The 23,915-nt window shown below is 43.2% G+C and overlaps 2 protein-coding genes across 2 annotated transcripts; both read left to right on the forward strand.

Moving 5' to 3' along the window:
• Positions 1 to 273: 273 nt before the first annotated feature.
• On the forward strand, positions 274 to 23,082 carry LOC146341788 (vomeronasal type-2 receptor 26-like). Its single transcript, XM_084807682.1, has 5 exons — positions 274 to 537; positions 2,822 to 3,679; positions 7,161 to 7,376; positions 9,995 to 10,121; positions 22,184 to 23,082. The coding sequence occupies exons 1-5, from the start codon at positions 274 to 276 to the stop codon at positions 23,080 to 23,082; spliced, it is 2,364 nt and encodes a 787-aa protein (XP_084663808.1).
• On the forward strand, positions 7,332 to 13,965 carry LOC146341789 (vomeronasal type-2 receptor 26-like). The gene is made up of 3 exons (XM_084808409.1): positions 7,332 to 7,376; positions 9,995 to 10,121; positions 13,067 to 13,965. The coding sequence occupies exon 3, from the start codon at positions 13,069 to 13,071 to the stop codon at positions 13,963 to 13,965; it is 897 nt and encodes a 298-aa protein (XP_084664535.1). The 5' UTR covers positions 7,332 to 7,376; positions 9,995 to 10,121; positions 13,067 to 13,068.
• Positions 23,083 to 23,915: the final 833 nt, after the last annotated feature.

Consider the following 23,915-nt stretch of genomic DNA (forward strand, 5'->3'; position numbering starts at 1 on the left):
CCAACACTGCCAAACATTCAATATTCAATAGCTTTCACAGGAAGAATATTCATGTGCTCAAAAGCTTGGAAAGATTGCAGGTCTTTCTATTTTTTTTTTTTTAAACTGTTTTCTGTTGAACTGAAAGCACATAGATTTAAGTCTTCTAAATCTGTGTAGCTATGGCATAGTCTCGAACACATCCTTTAGGAAGAGTTGCATATCTGTTTTATACATAACAGATGTATATGTTTGCCTTCCTTTAGGCAAACACCAAAAATCTACCAGCATGTCATGTCCTTGGAATTTGCTGTAAAGGAGATGAATAAGAACTTCAATATCCTACCAAATGTGAGCCTGGGGTTGCACATCTATGACAGTTATACAAATGCAAGGATGACTCATCAGAACATTCTGCAACTTTTGTCCTCTTGGGAAAGGATTGTTCCCAACTTCAAATGTGACAAGACAAAGAATATTATGGCTGTCATTGGAGGACTTGACTCTGAAATTTCCCTTCATATGGCTACCATCTTAGGTGTCTACAAGATTCCACAGGTAAAATGAATCTACAGGCCAGAAGAAAAGAAACGGTTTCTGAATTTCTGACTCTTGCTATGAAATTGGTAGATAATTATTTTCTTTATTTCTTTATTTGATTCTACCAAAACATGGCACTCTAGGTGGCTTACAAAACAATTTAAAATAGACTAAAACAGTGAAACACACTAAAATACAATCAAAAACACAGGAAATATGGAATACAAACAGCACCCAACCTACAGACTTATTTACAGGCCAAAGGCCTCTTTGAATAAAGTGGTCTTTGCCTGCCATTGGAGGGATAGCAGAGAGGGAACGAACCTAACCTCCCTTGAGAGAGAATTCTGTAGTAAGGGAGCAGTCACCAAAAAGTCCCTCTCCCACATCACCACCAAACACACCTCTGATTATGGCAGTCCCTTCAGGGCCTCTTCAGAAAAGTGTATGGTCTGGGCAGTCTCATAAGAAGGCAGTCTTACAGGTAACCATCCAAAGCGATACAGGGCTTTGTTGTCGGTCATAACAAAACCTATGTCTTGTGCCCTGAAACAGATCAGTAGCCAGTGAAGCTGCTGTAATAAAGGAGTCATGTCCTCCCTGTAACTGGCCTCAGTCAACAGTCTGGCCACAGCATTCTGGACCAGCTGAAATTTTTGAACATTTTTCAAAGGCAGCCCCATGTAGAACATGTTATAGTAGAACAAATGAGATGTAACTAAGGCTTGTGTGACCATTGCCAGATCAAACATCTCTAGGAATGGGCTCAGTTGATGAACTACCCTCAGCTGTGCAAATTGAGCAGAATCACTATTCTTTCCCAAACACCTATCTTCAGATGCACACACTCAAAACTGGAAGACTGCAGGATGGGGCACCTGGACAGGTGGAGAGAATCAGGATAGACGACTGCAAATCCACCTTCCTGCCCCCCCCCCCGCCGATCTTGCTTGCTACATGGAGAACTCAGGTGGGCAAAGCCACCCGCAAGAGATTTACTACTCCAGTCTCATCCAGCCAGGTCTCTGTGATCCAGGCCAAGTCAGCACACTCTTCCAGGGCCAAGTCCTGAATGGCAGTGGTTTTCCTAATCTCTGACATGGCATTCAGCAGCTGTACCCCAGCAGGACTGTCCCCAGGGATTCCCAGGCTCTGGGAGACAGCTTCGAAACAACAAACACTCTTTTGCATCCCCCAGCCTCATAGTGACACAGGTGACCCCCATCACTGCATCTCCCTCTGCCCTCTGCTATTTCAATGGGCGCTGTCCCCACCACCCCTTTGTATCTTTTTAAAACACATATTTTCTGACAACAGGGAGTAGTTATAGGTATAATAATGCTATGTATACCCAAGAAGGAAGGTCTACAGGCAATCCCCCCCTTCTCTCCAACAGACCGGATGCCCCTTGCCCTTGATCACCCCTGAAGTGGCTTCACCAAAGGGGCAGCCCCCTTTGGTGCCACCCCTTTGGAGCCATCCCCATCCCCATCCCCAGGTTCCCTGCCTTTTATGCACCTGCCACAGGAAGCTGATGCATTGTTTTCCAAAGTGGCAGAAGCTGTCTTGCAGAGACTGCAAGGCCAGAAGTCTGGTCCTGCAGAGAGGCAGTTGTTTTCTGGCCCCAGAAAGTCTCAGTGGAGCAGCTACAGGTAGAAGCCAGGAAGCTGGGTGGTAAAGCTCACTTACAGTCTACCTGGGCAGGTGTCTTCTTTGCCTCCTTGTAGCCTGGGGGTGCTGGTGGTCTACTTCCCTAGCATTATCTACTTTCCTAGCCAAAACCCAATAAGGCTTCTTTAGAGTAGTGCTATGAACCACCTCCCCAAAACGCATATCCTAACAAAGGGGTTGTTATGAATGAGGAAAAGTGTAGGGGGTTACATGCTGCAAGACAAGCAATTCTTTCATTTTTCTTCTATAAACTATCACTTAATACTAGATTTAGCTGTAGTTGGAATGGTTTTTAATAGTATATTTTAAATGTGGTTTGTATATTTACTGCAGCTAAAATTGTTCTTAATAGTGTATTTAAATGCAATTTTTAATATTTATATGTGAACCACTTAGAGATTTTATTATAAGTGTTATGTAAATATAACAAACATACATGCATACACATACACACACAAATACACATATGTGTGTTTGTGTGTGTGTGTGTGTGTGTGTGTATACATATATATGTATATATGTATATATATATATATATATATATTCTCAAGTTTTCCCATCTGAGCAGATATTTGCGATGAATCATAAGATCTGCTCCTTGTTCTGAAAGAAATGCATTTTTTCCCCTTAGATTGCCTACTGTGTATTAGCACCAGTGCTGAATGTTAGAACCCAGCTCCCTTCTTTCTACCGGATGGTCCCCAATGAAACATATCAGTACAAAGGGATCATCCAGCTACTTCAGCATTTGCAATGGACGTGGGTCGGGATCATTGCCTCAGACAATGATAATGGAGAAAGGTTTGTGGAAAGCTTGATGCCAATGCTTTCCCAAAATGAAATTTGTACTGCGCTCATTGAAAAAACACCGACCCTATCTCAAGTTACAGATCTAAAGAAGTCAATAGATCTTATCAAAGCCAACGCTTTTTCCCTAACAAATTCCAAAATTAAAGTATTTGTTGTAAATGCCGAGTCTCAGACCACAACATGGTTGAATTGGATCATATATTTTCTTTCAACATTTGAAGGTATTAGAGAGGCTTCTTCTGCTAAAGTCTGGATTATGACAGCCCAGTGGGATTTCTCATTAGAAATGCTCCAAAAGGATTTAGATATACAACACTTGCATGGTATTTTGTCATTTGCGATTCACTCAAATGAAGTGCAGGAGTTTCCAAAATTCCTTCAGACACAACATCCTAGCTCAGGAAAAAGTAGTGATTTTTTCAGGATTTTCTGGGAAGAGGCATTCAGCTGCTCATTTACAAATTCTAATGAGAGGATCAGAAACAAAGATAAATGCAGCGGGCAAGAGAAGCTAGAAAGCCTCCCCGGGACTCTGTTTGAAATGACCATGACTGGCCAAAGCTACAGCATCTACAATGCAGTCCAGGCCATAGCACATGCTTTGCATCAGTTGTTCTCATCCAAGCCTAAGCTCAGAGCAACAGGGGACAAATGTAGACTAGACCTGCAACCCTGGCAGGTAATGTTGCACAAAGCATCTCTCCTGCGACGGCTGAGTTAATATATGTTGGCACTGGCTTCACAAGGTGTACAATCAGTTTCAAATTTACACACCATGTTCTACACTCTTTTCTTTTAAAAGCACGAATTTGCCCTTGTTCGGATGTATTCTCTTCATTACTGAATGAGGGCACTGCCCAATAGAAATCCAAATGTTAAAACTTTCCATATAATTCCTCTTCCTTGGGACAGGAGGGGAAGGTAGAATAACTCCCTATATGTGTAAAACTTGACGGCCTTTCCAGCAGCATTTGAAATCCAATGACACATAGGAGGACTCACAGCTGCAGCCAGCTATATTCAAGATACTGGAATTAATGGTCTTTAGAGGCCATATATGGCTGGGGAATGCTGGGAAGTCTATTGCATTTTTGAAAAAGGTAAAAACCCTCTTCTAAGGATTAGTTATTGGCAGTAAGAGATTTTTTTAAAATGCCATACACACACACACACACACACACACTCGGAACTGACCCTTTGCCTTTGGCTCATCCACCACTGGAATGACCCCCTAGTGTTCTCTGAAATCAAATTTGGCTTAATTCTGGTAGGTTAATTCTGATGATCTGAGGAACAGCAGTTCCAAAAGACCATGTGAAAGCAGCTTCAGGCAGTGTGACTTACGTCTGAATAAATAGGCAGAGACACCTGAATACATGGCATGAAAATTTGGGAACTAGCTTCATTTCTCAACTCATCCTCCTGACCTCCTCTAGCCACCCTCCTCCTGTTTGCAGAAGCTGCCCACTTTGGGCTGGTCCAGCCAAGCTAAGAGTCATTCCAAGTAGGAAAAATGTTCAAGACCTTTTGCCCTGCTTTCACTTCACAGTAATGAACTTGAACTGGCAGATAGATAGATAGATAGATAGATAGATAGATAGATAGATAGATAGATAGATATAGATATATAAAATAAAATAAAATAAAATTTTGGGTAAAAGTGTCATTTTAGTAAATGCACTAAAAGTAAATTAAGTCAAGGGGCAGGTGTTTTAAATATTACAATATGGTTGCAAGGATCAAGATTCAGGATCTTCTGGGAAGAGGCATTCAGATGCTCATTTACGAATTCTAATCAGAGCCTCAGGAACAAACGTACATGCAGTGAGCAAGATAAGCTAGTAGAAAGCCTCCCCAGGTCTATTTTTGAAATGACCATGTCGGACCAAAGCTACAGCATCTACAATGCCATCCAGGCCATAGGACATGGTTTGCATCTGTTGCCCTCATCCAAGCCCAAGCTCAGAGCATTAGTGTAGAAATGTAGATTTGAAGACCTTCAACCCTGGCAGGTAACGTTGCACAAAGCATTTCTCCTGTGATTGCTGATTCAATATTTGTTGGCACTGGCTTCATGAAGTGTACTATCAGTTCCAAATTTGCACACAATATTCTATAATCCTTTCTTTTAAAATACATACATACATATATACATGAATATGAACTTGAGCATGCTCTGGGAGAGAGCGCAGGACAGGAAGGCCTGGCGTGTTATGGTCCATGGGGTCACGAAGAGTTGGACACGACTGAACGACTGAACAACAAATACATACATTTCCCCTTGTTCAGGTGTGTTCTCTTCATTACTGGCTGAGGACAATTCCCCATAGGAATCCAATTGTAAAAGTGTTCTACATATTCCTCTACTTAGGGATCAGTTGGGAAGATAGAATAAGTTACCTATGTGTGCAACACTCTGTGTGGAACTACCCCTTTGCCTTTGGCCTACCCACCACTGGAATGCAGCCCCTAGTGCTTCTCTGAAATTGAAGGGGCCTAATTCCAGTAGTTCCTGCCAACCTAGCAGTTCGAAAGCAAGAAATTGCAAGTAGATAAATAGGTACTGCCTCGGCGGGAAAGGTAACAGAGTTCCGTGCACCTCGGTGTTCAGTCATGCCGGCCACATGACCACGGAAGCATCTTCCGACAGCGCTGGCTCTTCGGCTTAGAAACAGGGATGAGCACCGCACCCTAGAGTCGGACATGACTGGTTGGGGACACCTTTACCTTTTTTTACCTTTAATTCCAGTAGAGAACTGGCAGAAATATATATATATACACACACACACACACACACACACACACACACACACGTATATACATACATACATACAGGACGGTGCAAAAGTCTTAGGCCACCACCAGCTTTGTTGTTTTAGCAAAGTTTTAATGACCATCCATAATTATTTTTAATCTCTGTATTAAGATACAAGCAGAAAATACAGGAAATATGTACAGGCAAAAGTCAGCATTTAGTGTGACCTCCCTTGGCTCTAAGCACATCTTGAACTTTTTTGGGGAGACTGTTCTGAAGTTTTCTGTTGTAATCTACTGGTATATTATACTTCTTTCAGCACTTCCCAGAGTTCTTCTTTAGATGTAGGTTGTCTTCTATTTCTTTCTCTGTCCTGGTGATCCCATACTGCATCTATAATATTCAGGTCTGGACTCTGTGGAGGCCAGTCTATGACTGTCAGTGTTTAATCAGCTGTTTTCCTCACTAAATATGATTTCACTGCACTATCAATGTGCTTGGGATCATTATCATGCTGAAAAATGAAACCATTCCCAATCAGGCACTTTCCAGAAGGAATGGCATGATGAATTAAAACTTGTCTGTACTTTTCAGCATTCATGATCCCACCAATACTGACAAGATTGCCAACACCACTGGCAGAAATGCAGCCCCAAAACAGGACAGACCCTCCACCATGTTTCACTGAAGGCTGCAAGCACTCATTTGTCCATCTCTCTCCAACTCTTCTTCTCACATACTGTCGATGATTGGACCCCAAAATTTCAAAGTTGGATTCATTACTCCATAATACTCTTTTCCACTGATTCTCATTCCAATCTTTGTGAGCTTTAGCATATCTTAGCCTTTTCAACCTGTTCCCCTTCTGCAAAAGTGGTTTCTTGGCTGCTACCCTTCCACGGAGACCATTCCTGGCCAGGTGCCTGCTGTTACTCTAGTGTAAGGGGAGATCACACTAAATACTTGCCACTTTAGTCTATGGAAGCAGTTTTTCTGATTTTTTTTCTATTGTTGAATACTGCATATAAATGTCCTGTATTTTCTGGTTGTATTCGAATGAAGAGACTGAGAAATAATTATATATGGTCATTATACCATTGCTTAAACAACAAATCTAATGGTGGCCTTTTGCACAGTACTGTATATATACATTGGTAAAGTGTCATTTTAGTAAATGTACTAAAGGCAAATTAAATCAAAGGAGAAGCATTTCTAAATATTACAGTATGGCTGCAATCCTAACCATGATTATGAGGTAATAAGACCCATTAAACACACTGTGTCTTTCTTCCAAACAAATATGTGTAGCATAGCATTGTGGTTTATGTGATTTTTTTTTTTAAAAAATTGAACACTGGGGTATTTTCACAATTCTGTAAAATAATTGTTTCTCTTTGCAATCTAGCTTCACTCTTCCCTGAGAAGCATCTCATTTAACAACACTGCTGGGGACTTGGTGTCCTTTGATGAGAATGGTGAATTAGCAGCTGGATTTGATATTATCAACTGGGTTACTTTCCCAAACCAGAGCTTCTTGAAAGTGGAAGTAGGCAGCATTTTACCAGGTCAAAAATTCACCCTTAACAAGGAGGCCATTTCATGGCACAGGTCATTTAATCAGGTGGGACTGTATTATAGATCATACTATGCAAAGCTAAATGGGAAAGTGTTCTAGTATGGAGCCTTGATAAACCCACCCACCTTGCTAGAACATTTCCTTCCAGTAGCACTCACATGTTCCCAATGAGCTTAAGGGTTTTCTTTCTCACCAGAAACAACAAATGAGGTAAAATTTTGACTTCCCAGAGCCATCTTGTTGTATGGCAACCAGTGTAATAGTAGTAGCACTATCCAACTAAACACTGAGTGAAGAGTTCTGTTTTGAAATAAGCTGTGTGTAGCTTAAGGCTTAAGTCCCATGTGTATTTAGGAGTAAGAGGCAATGGACTGAGTGGTGAGGACAACAACACTAGAACACATTTGTTCTAACACCTTTAATGCAGAAGAGCAGATCATCTTAAACATTATTAATTAATTTGGAATTACTACTATCCCTGCATATGAAAATATACAGCTGTTTTATCCTATCAGACTATTTTTTGATGACAAAATTCCTTGCATGTGCCCTGAATGCAACTGAAAGGAAATCTCCTAGCTGGTTTTTTGCAGGACTGTGTAGCCCATTAATGTTGCTCAAAGCTGGAAACATCTGCCTAAGAGCATAAGTATAAGTATTGTTCAGCCTAAAGACAGAGATTGCATGCAAGCCTAGGCACTGCTATTGAGCTTCTGTGTTGGAACATCTTTCAGTGACTCGTTCTGTACTCACAGTTGTTAAGGGGACTCAAGTACCTCTTTCACCTCACAATAATTAAGCGCTGAACAGCTTAAAACACATCCAGCCTTGTAAACTATGGATACAAGGACCACAAACCTAGGGCAGTCTAGAGTGCTACAAGGTGATACAAGACTCTGTTGTGTCCATGCTCAGAGTCACCAAGGACTGCAATAGCCATTCTACACTAACCTGCACCTAAATGGTGAAAAAGATCCATGCATTTACAGGACTCTTTAAACACCTTAATTTTGATGAAACTTCAGGCTGGTTTACCAATGAACACATTCGCCGCTCAAACTTTTCAATATTTTTCAGAAAATGATTGATTTTCAAGAGAATTTGATTTCAATGGATTCTAAGTGCAACTTAAGTTCATCATGATTAGCTTGTCACGTTGATTTCAATGGGACCTAATGCAATATGCAGTGAAATTCTGAACTCAGAAGGAAGCTCCATTGAGCTCAATGGGACAAACTACAAGGGAAGTCTGTTTAGGACTGCGGCCGGTACAATACAATTTATTTTTGAGCGAATATACCATCATCCAGGGATTATTGCTGGAATGGGGACAGAAATATTTATATATATACATATATATATATATATATATATATATATATATACACACACACACACACACACACATACATACACATACATACATACATACACATACATACATGCATACATAAATATATATTTGTGTGTGTGTGTGTGTGTGTGTGTGTGTGTGTGTGTATAATCACTTGGATGATATTTTCATAGAGGACTTGATCCAGAAGAAGCCACTAACCTAAATGATCCCTACAATGATAGGGGTCATTTTTTTGGTATTATTATTATTATTATTATTATTATTATTATTATTTTGCTATATTTCTTTTGGTAAACAATGCCATATGTAATTTGAATATTTGGATAATGACAACACATCATTATGAAGCATGCAGAAACCTTCTGGCATAAGGCTGGTATTTTAGTGCATAAATTTTCTGCCTTAAAACAACAACAACAACAACAACAACAGCAACAACATAGGATTAAAATGTGCCACCAAAAGTATTGTGTCTCTGCCTAACACAGCCTATTTCATCTTCTTTCATGGTAGGATTCCCTCAGAAATACAAGCAGCTTGGAAATCTTTTCATTATTTCCACCAAATTTGACCCTAACTGCATATTTCTGCTGCTTGCTTCATTGATCTTGTCCTGGTACCACTGAGATTCTGTCATTTCCTTTACATGGGGTTATACAGTGTCAGAAAATTATACTGAAACAGCATTTTGGGAATTCTTCTGCCTTACTTAAAACCTCTTTTCAGAAAAGACATCTGAAGCCCTCCACTTCTTGAGAAGCTCTGTTCATGGGTCCAATGCTGGAATTCCAAAATCTCACAAGATGTTGCTTATTTCTGTGTAGTTATAGCCCCCAAGAGTAGGAACTTAAGTGCTACATATGTTGAGCAATTTTCTAACAGACCACATGGATGGATTTTGGTTGATATCTTCTAAACTAGATGTGGGAATATGTAGCCCTCCAGATGTTGTTGGACTACAACACCCTTTAGCCGAAGCCAGCCAATGATGTTCCCCACCCCATTGTACATGAAGCCACAGCACAGGACTGATTAACCAAATGAATTAGGATATATTGACAAAAGATTGATGAGAGGGAAACAGACAATATGGGGTTTGCCTACATAATAACATGATGTATTCATGCCCTTCTCTGTCTTCTGTGCACTCTCTCACTGGCAGTTGGTGGCTTTCTATTGGGTGGGAGGGCAAAAATGAAGCTCTAAGACAGAGATGATTGACTGCTTCCTAAAATGTATTAGTGCAGCTTTCTACAATATGTTGCTAACTCAGAAGACACATGCAGCTTTTCCTCTTTATGGACAGGTGCTGCCCACTGCACTATGTAATGGCAAATGCCATCCAGGTTACAGGAGGAAAAAGAAGGAAGGGGAGCCATTTTGTTGCTATGATTGTGCTCCATGTGCAGATGGGAAAATCTCAGACAAGAAGGGTAGGAGACATAAAGTTCAGTGTTAGCAAACTGTATTATATAGCTGCCAAAGTCATGATATCTGTAGTTAAGGCCCATGGGACATTCCACCATGAAAAATGGTATTGGGGTTTGGTTGTGCTCCATGTTCAGATGGGAAGTTCTCTGACCAGAAGGGTAAGAGGAATAATGTTCAGTCTTACAAAACTGTATAATATTGGAGGGAGCAATCCTATGGCCACTAGATACTATCTAGAGGTCCATAGGATTTTTCAGTTTCTGGGAACTGAGGTCAGAGCTAGGGCTCCATCCTTGGTTCCCAGAAACCACACTCCCCACCACCTCCCCTCCCCCTTGTAGCCGGCAAGGTTCTCTCTGCGCCAACTACTTCTCCATGCTCAGAAACATTCCTGGGGTGGAGGGGAGGAGTCTGTGGAAGCTGTGTTACACAGCATCTTATAAGGTCTCCAGGCCCCTCCCCTCCCCTCCCCTTCCCTGAAGACATGCCTAGATGTGCAAGATCACCCATCTAGGCAAAAATGCAGGGTGGCAGGAGCATGGAGGAGAGGCTCCCCTCTGTGTTCCACCCTGTATAGGATGGTTGGCAGACTCCAATTTCGGAGGCTGTTGACTATACAGATAGGATTGCACCTTTTATCTGTTTTTTTTTCTCTTTAGTACCAGTAAGGAACTGGAAAGCAATGGGGATGAAGCCAACCAAATAATGTGCCAGATCTCTAATGTGTTATAACCATGCAATTATGAACACATGTGTTTTCTGAATGACCAGATTCTATCTTCATTGCCATACATTCCTGATGGTAAATTAAACATCTACCAATGCATTCTAGTAAATGTCCAAAATAAACCTCATATATTCACTCACATATATAAATCACAAGGGCCTTCAAGTTTCTTTCAGAACTGTCCAAACTGATTCCTTGCAGATGAAGGCCAACATTGTCCAGTTGTAAGAACATTGCTCACACCTCTTGCACCTCCTTTTGTTCCTTGCTTCCAAAATCCTGTGTCATCTTGGCAGACATATTAAACTCTGTGTAGCAGATCCATCCTGTACTACAAGGTTGGGCTCCATGGCACCCATAGGTAGCATGGGGCTTCACCACCACCACTGCCCCCACAACTGCACAACATGATTTTTTAGTGGAAAAGGGATGTTTGGAGCACTACAGAGAGCTGAAAAGGTCAAATTAGATTGTTTGCAAGCTCTATTTGACTCTTTGGAGGCTCTATAGCAGCTATGCTAAGGAGGGTTGAAAGAGTCCATTTTTTTTCTTGATAACAAGCTAGGTTTGACCCATTTGGCTCTCTGCAGTGTTCCTAGTGCCTTTTTATTATCATTAAAAAAAAGTGGAGACTGGCCCCAGTGTCAGGGGGTGCAACCGGGGATGAAAATGGACACTGGATCTCCCAAAGTTGCCTCTAGCTGCTCTGTTGAAAAGAAGGATACTGTCCTGCTCTGTTGAAAAGAAGGATACTGTACAGGCATTGACTGCTGGCAAACTTGCCACGAGCTGTGTATGCTTGCATGCATGTTTTCTGTGTTACATGTGCTTGTCCAGACATTTGCTTGTTCATCCTCACCATGGCAATTGTGGGGAGATATTAGGGATGGCAGAGAATTCCTCCACCAACTCCAGTGAGGCCTGATTCTTTAGAATCCAGCTCCCCGAAGTCCGTGGTGGAATGGCCTCCCCCCCCACCACCCCGCAGAATCCCCCCAGGATTAGGGGTGGACGAAAGTCACTTACCTGTCGTCGAAGCTTGTTCGCGGTGGGGGGGAGGCGCTTCGCTGCTCCCCCCGCAAAGTTCAGGCTGGGGGCGGAGGCTTCCTGCCTCGCCCGGCCGAAATTCAGGCCGGGAAGGAGGCTTCCCGCCTCGCCTGGCCATGAACTCCAAAGTTTAAAAAAAACAAACAAAAACGCCCCCATGATAGGCTACGTGATGATTAACATAGCCTATCACGGCTAGATCTGCAAAGTCAGCCGTGATAGGCTACGTTAATCGTCACGTAGCTTATCACGTGTGACTTAAAAAAAAAAAAAAAGCGCGTACGCTAATGGCAGCCCCCATAGGGAGCCGACATTCGCGTTCCTTATTTGGTCGCTGTAGTCTATGTAAATCTTTATGTAGACCAGGCAAGTGGGGTTTCGTACACCCCTAGGAGATATCCACTTTTTGATGGTGAATCATGTTTTTGTATACAAGGAGGGCAGAGCAAACAGAAGTGTTTGTATGTTCACAATGGACTCAAAAACTGGAAATCTGATTGTTATGAAACTTTTACGATTAGTTCTACCTCTATCTGAGATGATTTTAGGCATAGCGAAAATTGTGTTGGCTATATCTTGAAACAAAATGTCATCCAATCAAAGTTTTTTTACAAATTTTCTGCTTTAATACCATGTGATCTGTTCCAAAAAAACACGTTGCAACATCATTCAGGACTGCAGTGAGCAGATTTGTACAAAACAAAATTGTGTGCGCTATCTTGAAACAAAGTGGTGGCCAATCAAAATGTTTAAATATTGATAGCTTCAATACCATTTGATCGATTTCAACCAAACTTGACATGACAATTCAGTGCTGCAGTGAGCAAATTTTAATCATATAAAAAGCATTATAAAATTAATAGCAATTCGTAAACAAAAACTGAAATTGGCTGAAAAGCAATATAAATACATGCCTAGGGGTTCCACTGGGTGTGACTCCACTCAGATGGGACAGGCACAATGTCTCCAACTCTGACCGATCTGTAAAGCCTTGCTGTATCAAACTAAAGGCTCTTCCCAATGCATGCAAAGCCGGGTCCATTTGCTAGTTTCAAATAAAAGTAGTTCAGGGGTGTTACACAAGACTTAGAGATGGACCAAACAGTGATAAATATATAAAGACAACTTATGGCATAATTGAAGGATTGACACATCATCTGTTTCATTTTTCAGACATGGTTGAGTGTTTCAAATGCCAAAGAGGTCAGTATCCAAATAAGAACCAAGATCAATGCCTTCCCAAAGTGCTGAACTTCCTCTCTTTCTCAGAACCTTTAGGGATGGCTTTAGCTGTTTTGCCTCTGTCTTTTTCTCTGATCACAGCTTCAGTACTAGGAATATTCATCCAGCACAATAACACTCCCATTGTCAAAGCCAACAATCAGGACGTCACGTACTCTCTGCTCATCTCCCTGTTGCTCTGCTTTCTCTGCTCTTTGCTGTTCATTGGCTTGCCTCAAAGAGTGACTTGCCATTTACGACAAACTGCTTTTGGCATCATCTTCTCTGTGGCTGTTTCATGCGTCCTGGCAAAAACCATCACCGTGGTTCTGGCTTTCATGGCCACCAAGCCAGGATCCAGGATGAGGAATTGGGTGGGCAAAAGACTGGCCAGCTCTATCCTTCTTGGTTGCTCCCTAGTTCAAGCCAGTATTTGTGCTGTATGGCTCTGTACTGCTCCTCCTTTCCCAGATTTTGACATGCACTCTCTGGCTGAAGAAATCATAGTGGAATGCAATGAAGGGTCAGTTGCAATGTTTTTTTGTGTCCTGGGGTATCTGGGATTTCTGGCCACTGTCAGCTTCATTGTGGCTTTCTTTGCCAGAAAATTGCCCAACACTTTTAATGAAGCCAAGTTCATCACTTTCAGCATGTTGGTGTTTTGCAGCATTTGGATTTCCTTTGTTCCAGCTTATCTGAGCACGAAGGGAAAATACATGGTTGCTGTAGAGATCTTCTCCATCTTGGCCTCTAGTGCTGGACTACTGGGTTGTATCTTTTCCCCCAAATGCTATATAATTATTCTGAGACCTGAGATGAACAGCAAGGACCAGCTAATTCGGAGAAATTAGTAAGCCTCCAAGGTTGAGATCTGATACACATTTACCTGGCAATAAGTCAAATCAATCTTAGGCAGGATAACTTCTGAGCAGATATGTATAGGATCCCACTGGTAGAGTTTCATAATTTTATTATTCAATTTATTCTTAAATGGTGTCATTTACCTGGAAGTAAACAAAAATAAACACATTCACACAATCACTTTTTGTTTCCTAGTCAATACCTTGCCTAGCACACTACGGTATCCATCCTGCAAGCAAAGTGTTCTTAGTTGTAATGAGGATTGTGAAATAGGGTATGATTCTAAAATGCCAGTGTGGAATAGTAGCCTAGAAAGCAATGTTTGGTTTATGGTGCTTGAGACAGTGTGTGCAGATTCTCATCAATTAGAAATGGAAATTCTGGAGGACATTGTAATTAATCAGGTTTGATCTCCTGCTGCCTAGATAAGTATAAAAGGGCACAAGTCTGACATGAAATGGGAGAAAAGATTTCAGCCCCCTCTGACCTCAAAATAACAATACTGAACTCATGGTAACAATACTTCAACAGAAAGCATTGAAAAGGAGGCTCCACCCTGTGACAACTGAAGTGGTTCTCTTCAGACTACATATGGACTGTTACTTTATTTCCCAACCAAAGTCTAATATTAATAGAGCGGATCTAGAGATACCATATTATTATTAATGACTACTGTTTTCAACCCCTTCATGGATCACTGCCTTGTTGTGGCAAAAGGGCTTGCGTAACTCAGTAAAGCCATAAGCTATGCCGTGCAGGGCCACCCAAGATGGACAGGTCATGGTGGAGAGTTCTGACAAAATGTGGTACACTGGAGAAGGAAATAGCAACCCACTCCAGTATTCTTGCCAAGAAAACCTCATGGAACATATCACAAGGCTAAAAGATATGACGCCGGAAGATGAGCCCCTCAGGTCAGAAGGTGTCCAATATACTACTGGGGAAGAGCAGAGGGAATTTCCAAGTAGCACCAGAAAGAGTATAGTGGCTGGGCCAAAGCCAAAAGGACACTCAGCTGTGGATGTGTCTGGTGGTGAAAAGAAAGTCCGATGCAGTAAAGAACAATATTGTTTAGGAACCGGGAATGTCAGATCAATGAATCAAGGTAAGCTGGAGGTGGTCAAACATGAGATGGCAAGATTGAAGATCGACATCTTGGGAATCAGCAAACTAAAATGGACAGGCATGGGAGAATTTAATTCAGGTGACCATCACATCTACTACTGTAGGCAAGAATCCCTTAGAAGAAATGGAGTAGCACACATAGTCAACAAAATGGTGGGAAAAGCAGTATTGGGGTACAATGTAGGGGTGGATGAAAGGCACTTACCTTTCGTCGAAGCTTGTTCGCGGTGGGGGGGAGACGCTTCGCGGCTCCCCCCACGAAGTTCAGGCTGGGGGGGAGGCTTCCCGCCTCGCCCCGGCCGAAATTCAGGCCAGGGGGGATGCTTCCCGCCTCGCCGGCCGAAATTCAGGCCAGGGAAGAGGCTTCCCGCCTCGCCCGGCCGCGAACTCTGTTGTTTTTTTTTTAAAAAAAAAAACGCCCCCGTGATAGGCTACGTGACGACTAATGTAGCCTATCACGGCTAGATCTGCAAAGTCAGCCGTGATAGGCTACGTTAATCATCACGTAGCCTATCACGGGTGACTTTAAAAAAAAAGCGCGTATGCTAATGGCGGCGCCCATAGGGAGCCGCCATTCGCGTTCCTTATTTAGTCGCTGTAGTCTACGTAAATGTTTATGTAGACTACGGCGAAAATAAGGGCAAGGCAAATAGTATTGCCCTTATTTTCGCCGTAGTCTATGTAAATCTTTACGTAGACTACAGCGACCAAATAAGAAATGGGAATGGTGGCTCCCTATGGGGGCCGCCATTAGCCATACGCGCTTTTTTTTTAAAGTCACCCGTGATAGGCTACGTGATGATTAACGTAGCCTATCACGGCTGACTTTGCAGATCTAGCCATGATAGGCTACGTTAATCGTCACGTAGCCTATCACGGGGCGGTTTTTTTTTTTCTTTTCTTGGAATGGCGGCGGTGGCAGCCAGTCGAAAGACCGGCTGCCGCTCCCGCCCCACTCGAACACCCGCCGAACCGCCGGCCGGACCCGCCGCCGGGAGGGACATTCGGCGAAGGTAAGTCCCATCCCGGGAGGGGTGCGGGGTGCGGGGGGGCGAAGGATTTCTCCCTAAAACTTGTTCGGGGGGCTGAACACGTTGGCGCTCGGCCCCCTGAAGTTTCGGGGAGAAATTCTCCGCCATCCCTAGTACAATCTCAAAAATGATAGAATGATCTCAGTATGAATCCAAGGCAAATCATTCAACATCACAGTAATTCAAGTCTATGCCCCAACCACTAAGGCTGAAGAAGCTGAAGAAGCTGAGGTTGATCGGTTCTATGAAGACCGACAACACCTTCTAGAACAAACACCAAAAAAGATGTCCTCTTCATCATAGGGGATTGGAATGCCAAAGTAGGAAGTCAATAAATCACTGGGATAACAGGCAAGCATGGCCTTGGTGTACAAAATGAAGCAAGACAAAGGCTAATAGAGTTTTGCCAAGAGAACACGCTGATCATAGCAAACACTCTTTTCCAACAGCACAAGAGGCAACTCTACACATGGACATCACCAGATGGTCAATATCGAAATCAGATTGATTATGTCCTTTGCAGCCAGAGATGGAGAAGCTCTATACAGTCAGTAAAAACAAGACCTGGAGCTAACTGTGGCTCAGATCATGAGCGTCTTGTTGCAAAGTTTCAGCTTAAATTGAAGAACATAGGGAAAACCACTAACCCATTCAGGTATGACCGAAATCATCTCCCTTATGAATATACAGTGGAGGTGAGGAATAGATTTCAGGGATTAGACCTGATAGACAGAGTGCCTGAGGAACTATGGATGGAGGTCCGTAACATTGTTCAGGAGGCAGCAACGAAATCCGTCCCAAAGAAAAAGAAATGCAAGAAAGCCAAGTGGCTGTCTGATGAGGCTTTACAAGTAGCTGAGGAAAGAAGGGAAGCGAAAAGCAAGGGAAAAAGGGGAAGATATACCCAACTGAATGCAGAGTTCCAGAGAATAGCAAGGAGAGACAAGAAGGCCTTCTTAAATGAACAATGCAAAGAAATCGAGGAAAACAACAGAATGGGAAAGACTAGAGATCTCTTCAAGAAATTTGGAGATCTCAAGGGAACGTTTTGTGCAAAGACGGGCATGATAAAGGACAAAGAAGGCAGGGACCTAACAGAAGCAGATGAGATTAAGAAGAGGTGGCAAGAATACACAGAAGAACTATACAGGAAAGATCTGAATGTCCCTGATAGCCATGATAGTGCAGTCACTGAACTTGAACCGGACATCCTCGAGAGTGAAGTCAAGTGGGCCTTAGGAAGCATTAGTAACAACAAAGCTAGCGGAGATGACAGTATTCCAGCCGAGCTATTTAAAATCCTAAAAGATGATGCTGTTAAAGTGCTGCATTCAATATGCCAACAAATCTGGAACACTCAACAGTGGCCACAAGACTGGAAAAGGTTAGTTTACATTCCAATTCCAAAGAAGGACAACGCCAAAGAGTGTTCAAACTACCGCACAATTGCTCTCATTTCACATGCCAGCAAGGTGATGCTCAAAATCCTACAAGCTAGGCTTCAGCAGTATGCAAACCGAGAACTACCGGAAGTACAAGCTGGGTTTCGAAGAGGCAGAGAAACTAGAGATCAAATCGCCAACATTCGCTGCATCATGGAGAAAGCAAGAGAATTCCAGAAAAATGTCTATTTCTGCTTCATTGACTACGCTAAAGCCTTTGATTGTGTGGATCACAACAAACTGTGGCAAATTCTTAAAGTGATGGGAGTACCAGACCACCTTACCTGTCTCCTGAGAAACCTGTACGAGGGTCAAGAAGCAACAGTAAGAACCAGACATGGAACAACCGATTGGTTCAAAATTGGGAAAGGAGTATGACAAGGCTGCATATTGTCACCCTGCTTATTTAACTTATATGCAGAGTACATCATGAGAAATGCCGGGTTGGATGAATCACAGGTCGGAATTAAGATTGCCGGGAGAATTATCAACAACCTCCGATATGCAGACGATACCACCCTAATGGCAGAAAGCAAAGAGGATCTCAAGAGCCTCTTGTTGAGGGTGAAAGAGGAGAGTGCAAAAGCTGGTTTGAAACTCAACATTAAAAAAACTAAGATCATGTCATCTGGCCCTATCACTTCCTGGCATATAGAAGGGGAAGAAATGGAAGCAGTGACAGATTTTACTTTCTTGGGCTCCACGATCACCGCAGACGGTGACTGTAGCCATGAAATTAAAAGACACTTGCTCCTTGGGAGGAAAGCTATGGCAAACCTAGACAGCATAGTAAGAAGCAGAGACATCACCTTGCCGACAAAGGTCCGTCTAATCAAAGCTATGGTTTTCCCAGTAGTAATGTATGGCTGTGAGAGTTGGACTATAAGGAAGGCTGAGCGCCGAAGAATTGATGCTTTCGAACTGTGGTGCTGGAGAAGACTCTTACGAGTCCCCTGGACTGCAAGGAGGTCAAATCAGTCCATCCTAAAGGAAATCAACCCTGACTGCTCATTGGAAGGACAGATAATGAAGCTGAAGCTCCAATATTTTGGCCACCTAATGCGAAGAGAAAACTCCCTGGAAAAGACCCTGATGCTGGGAAAGACTGAAGGCCAAAGGAGAAGGGGACGGCAGAGGATGAGATGGCTAGATAGCATCACGGATGCAATGAATATGAACTTGAGCACACTCCGGGAGAGAGCGCAGGACAGGAAGGCCTGGCGTGCTATGGTCCATGGGGTCACGAAGAGTCGGACACGACTGAACGACTGAACAACAACAACAATAGGTAGAGTTGGGTGCCATCCACATATTGACGACATTTCACCCCATCACTCTAGATAACCTCTTCCCATGTTTTCATGGAGATGTTAAAGAGCATGGGGGACAAAAAGGCCCTGAGGGACACTGCAACTGAGTCCCCACAGGGCAGAACTATAGTCCGCGATCACCATCTTCTGGAACCACCCATCCAAGTAAGAACCGAACCACTGTAAAACAATGCCTCCATCTCCCCAATCAGGCAGCCTCCCCAGAAGGATACCATTGCCAATGGTATCAAAACCCACTGAGACATCTAGGAGAACCAACAGGGATGCACTCCTGCATCTTTCCCCTGGCAAAAGTAATCTTACAGGGCAACAAAAGCAGTCTCTACCCCCAAACCAAGCCTAAAACCCAACGGATGCAAATGGATGGATGCAAATTATCATTACCATGCAGAAGTACCTGAACCCACTTAATTACCTTTCCCAAAAGAGAAGATTGGACACTGATTTAAAATTGTTAAGGTCCCCAGCCTCTTCAAGAGAGGCCAAAGCACTGTCTTTTGAAAAAAAAAAAATCTGTAGTTGGCCATCTCTCAAAGAAACATTGATCACTTCCTGGATCCAGGTCCTCCAGCCAGATCTACTGGCTGTAATTGGCTAAGAAAGGGTAGAGGTCAAGAGCACAGTTGGTCAGATGGAAAAAATCCAAGCACTCTGCCCACATCACATTAATTTATGGAGATTAATCCCACAAAAGTGGATAAGATGATACACTGGACAGCTCCATCATCTGGTTTGCATTGCCTATGGAGTCCAAGTCATGGCAGATCTGAATGACTTTATCTTCAATGTGTACTGTAAAATGATCACAACAAGCAGACAAGGGTTCAATTAGATTTTTTTCTGATCAGCATGTAAGGCCATGAACTACCTGGAAAAGCTCTGCAGAGCAACACTGCAAGGATGCAAAGATGGTGGTGCCATCACTGCCACAGAGTAGGCTTAATAATGGGCTCTAACCTGTATTCAGTCAGATTACGCATAAGACTTCCACCATCTGAGTTCAATCTGCCTTTCCCTTCTCTACATAGCCCTCAGCTCCACAGAATACTATGGTGTCAAGCAGGCTTGGCCAGAAAGAAGGAGGTGCTCAGGAGTGACCAAATGAACTGCCCAGGTCACCTCCATATCCCACCGGGAGACTAAGGCTTCAACAGGAGCGCCAGCCATATCATCAGGAAAATCACCTAGAGGCCTCAGGAATCCATCAGATTCCATCATTCAACAGGAGCACAGTTCTAATAAGTCCCCACCTTTGCAGAGGGGGAATGGATCTAGAAGTCTAAACCTCAATAGAGCATGATTTGACCATGGCAATGGGTCCAGGGTTAGGTCCCCCATTTCCAGATCACCATCCTCCTGCCCAGTAGTGAAGATTAAATCAAAAATATGTTCAGCTGCATGCATTGGGCCAATGACATCATGTTGGGATAGCCTCATTGTTGTCATAGCAGCCATGAAGTCATGAGCCACCCCAGAAATCATAGCCTCGGTGTGGAAGTTGAAGTCATCCAGGACCAACAGCCTGGATGTCCTCAAAACCAAGTCTGAGACCACTTCTATTAACTCAGGCATGGAGACCATTGGACAGCAGGATGGGCAGTACACCAACAAAATCCCTAATCTGTCTGAAGAGCCCAGCACCAGGTACAGACATTCCAGATTTGGACTCACCCAGACAGGAAGTCTAGAGAGGGAGATGGAACTCCTATAGCTTATAGCAACTCAGCTCCTTGATCTTCAAGTTTATGCTGTTGCTGTACAAAATAACTGGGTGGTCACAGCTGGGATATATTAACCTCTCCCAATCAGGTTTCAGTAATGCACATCTGGTTGGCTTTCTTACCCATAATCAGGTCATGGATGATAAGAGATCTTATTGTGAACTGATCTGGCATTAATTAACAGCACCAGCAGACCTAAGTGCATGCTGATAGGACAACAGTCTCCAACCAGTTGGTAGAAAATAGTGTCTATTGCTACAGATGTCACAATAGACACTAAATGGCTACTCTTACATCTCTTTAGCTGGCCTATTGCCATATCTTCCCCTGTCCATAATTACTTCAATAGTAGCACCCCCATTACCTCATCTCCAATTACTTCCTCCTCCTAAACACATCTCCAAGCGTTAATAAACTAATCCATTGGCTCTTCTAAAAGCCAAATTTAAGCCCAACTCAGTGCACACATAAACAGCAGTTTCAAGGTCAATGGCTGGATGGAATGCAGTTCATGAGACGGGCACTTCCACAAGTGAAGAAACACAGTGGGCTCCCTCAACCCAGTTAGCAGCTGGGAAATATGTCATAAGGCTAAGCTTTCTCACCTGCCCTCCAAGTATGCATGTTTTAAAGATAGATACTGATGGAGATGACCCTTCCTGTGTACAAACTTCCCCATTTAAATTGTGCTCCCAACAGCCTGAAAAACAGCTGCTTGGCGGGCTGTCAGGAGCTTGACTGTTCTGAGTTAGAGGAGAAGAGAAATCCCTGTATGTCCTTTTCCCCTAACACAACTATGGTAGCAGTAGCAGAGGCACATGGGGGAGAAATCGGGGGGGGGCACAGCATGGGCATCTGTGACACACTGCACAGGAGGCCTCCATGGGTTGTCCATATATTGTCTAACCCATATTGTTTCAGCATAGAAAACAAGAACACTACCCTTGATGTTTCATTGCTTTTACATTCTTGACAATGTCCTCTTCCCACTGCCAATGGCACAGATCTGTGTGCTTACATTCAGGGCTTCATCACATGGAGCTTTTATCCTGTGATTGAGATTGCTCCTTCACAGAAGTTTGAGGGCTCTTTACATGTTGCCGTGACCCTGCCATGACCCCCCTGAACAAAATGCCCTTTGTTCCATTTTTAAATAGATCGCAGATAATGAGCTATCAAATTACCCTATTGTATTCCACTTCAGTTTCCTCCGTGAAAAGAGTTAAAGCTGAAACAAAAGGAGCGAGATCTATGAAAGATAATGGAAGACTGAGATATGGGGGAAAGCGGGGGGGGGGAAGGAAGCACATGTAAAGAGAGTCAGTGGTGATCCTGCATTTAAAACAGAAGCAGAAAGCCCTGTTTTAAATGCAGGATTATAGGCTGGTGTAGAAATGCCCTCACATTATGTTTCAAAGACAATTATTCTATGGGCAGAGCACCAAACAGTGGAGATGGATGGATGCACTTCTTTGGGAAAAGGGTGGAAAATATCAAAAGAAAAATGAGGTCATAGTACAGAGTTTGACATATTATCTGTGACTGTTTTATTTTTCAGATGTGGTTGAATGTTCAAAATGCCCAGGAAATCAATATCCAAATAGGAAAAAAAATCAATGCCTTCCCAAGGGTACAAATTTCCTCTCATTCACAGAACCTTTGGGGATGGTTTTAACTTTCTTGGCTCTGTCTTTTTCTCTGCTCACAGCTTTGGTGGTAGGAATATTCATCAAGAATCAGAACACTCCCATCGCCAAAGCCAATAATCGGGACATCACCTACTCTCTGCTCATCTCTCTGTTACTCTGCTTCCTCTGTGCCTTGCTATTCATTGGACGGCCTCATACAGTGACCTGCTGTTTACGTCAAGCTGCTTTTGGTGTAATCTTTTCAGTGGCTGTTTCTTGCATATTGGCAAAAACCATCACAGTGGTTCTGGCTTTCATGGCTACCAAGCCAGGATCCAAGATGAGGAGATGGTTGGGGAAAAGATTGGCAAATACTATTATTTTTGCTTGTTCCCTTATTCAAGCCAGTATTTGTGGTATATGGCTCTCCACTGCTCCTCCATTCCCAGATATTGACATGCACTCTCTGGATGAAGAGATCATATTGGAATGCAATGAAGGGTCAGACACTATGTTTTATTGTGTTTTGGGCTACCTGGGATTACTGGCCATTGTCAGCTTCAGTGTGGCTTTCCTAGCCAGGAAGTTACCTGACACTTTCAATGAAGCCAAGTTCATCACTTTCAGCATGTTGGTCTTTTGCAGTGTTTGGCTCTCGTTTGTTCCATCTTACCTGAGCACCAAAGGAAAATACATGATGGCAGTGGAGATTTTCTCCATCTTGGCCTCCAGTGTTGGTTTACTGGGTTGCATCTTTTTCCCCAAATGCTACATAATTATCCTGCGGCCAGGGATGAACACAAAGGACCAGCTAATAAAAAGGAATTAGTTTTAAAAACTCTATGTGTTTGATGTGTTTATTGAAAGGGGGTGTTCTCTGGAGTTCGAGAAATATGGAAGGTCTAGTCACGGTGCATATACAATATTGATCACAAAACCTTCCAGTTTAAGACCAGAGTTAAGGCTATTTCATGATTGTCCAAACTCTGAAAACCCAGGGAATTGGAAGCTAAGTGTGATACCTGATGTGCTCCATGATTGGTGATGATGTTGTGCAATGTCACAAACTGTGCTTACATACAACTTACCCTCCATGCACTTTTCCTTGGTCTTTCAGGACTAAATCCAGATGGGGAAGATGGAATGCCTGTGATCTATATTGCCTTATGAAGCATCTCAGGTTTAATGTTTTGCTAGAGGAATCCTCTTGTGAGTTGATCCTTCTGCTCCCTCATCTGTGCATTCCATCTCCACCTAGGGATGGCAGAGAATTTCTCCCCGAGTCTTTGGGGGGCCGAGCGCCAACGCAGTCGGCCCCCCGAAATTGGCGGTGAAATTCTCCGCCCCCGCCCCCCCCGGGATGGGACTTACCTTTGGTGAATGTCCCTCCCGGCAGCGGGTCCCAGCGGCGGTTCGGCAGCGGTTCGTCACGGGCGGGGGCGGCGGCCGGTCTCCCAACCGGCTGCCACCGCCACCATTGCAAAAAAAAAAAACTAAAGTAAAAAAAACAAACAACACCTGTGCATAGGCTACGTAACAATTTACGTAGCCTATCCCGGCTAGATTTCCAAAGTCAGCTGTGATAGGCTATGTAAATCGTCACGTAGCCTATCACGGGTGACTTCGGAAAAAAAAAGCTCGTATGCAAATGGCGGCGGCCCA

Source organism: Heloderma suspectum, chromosome 6 (genome assembly GCF_057233095.1).
Source record: "Heloderma suspectum isolate Gila_16-S chromosome 6, 16-S_ref, whole genome shotgun sequence".
NCBI lineage: Eukaryota > Metazoa > Chordata > Lepidosauria > Squamata > Helodermatidae > Heloderma > Heloderma suspectum.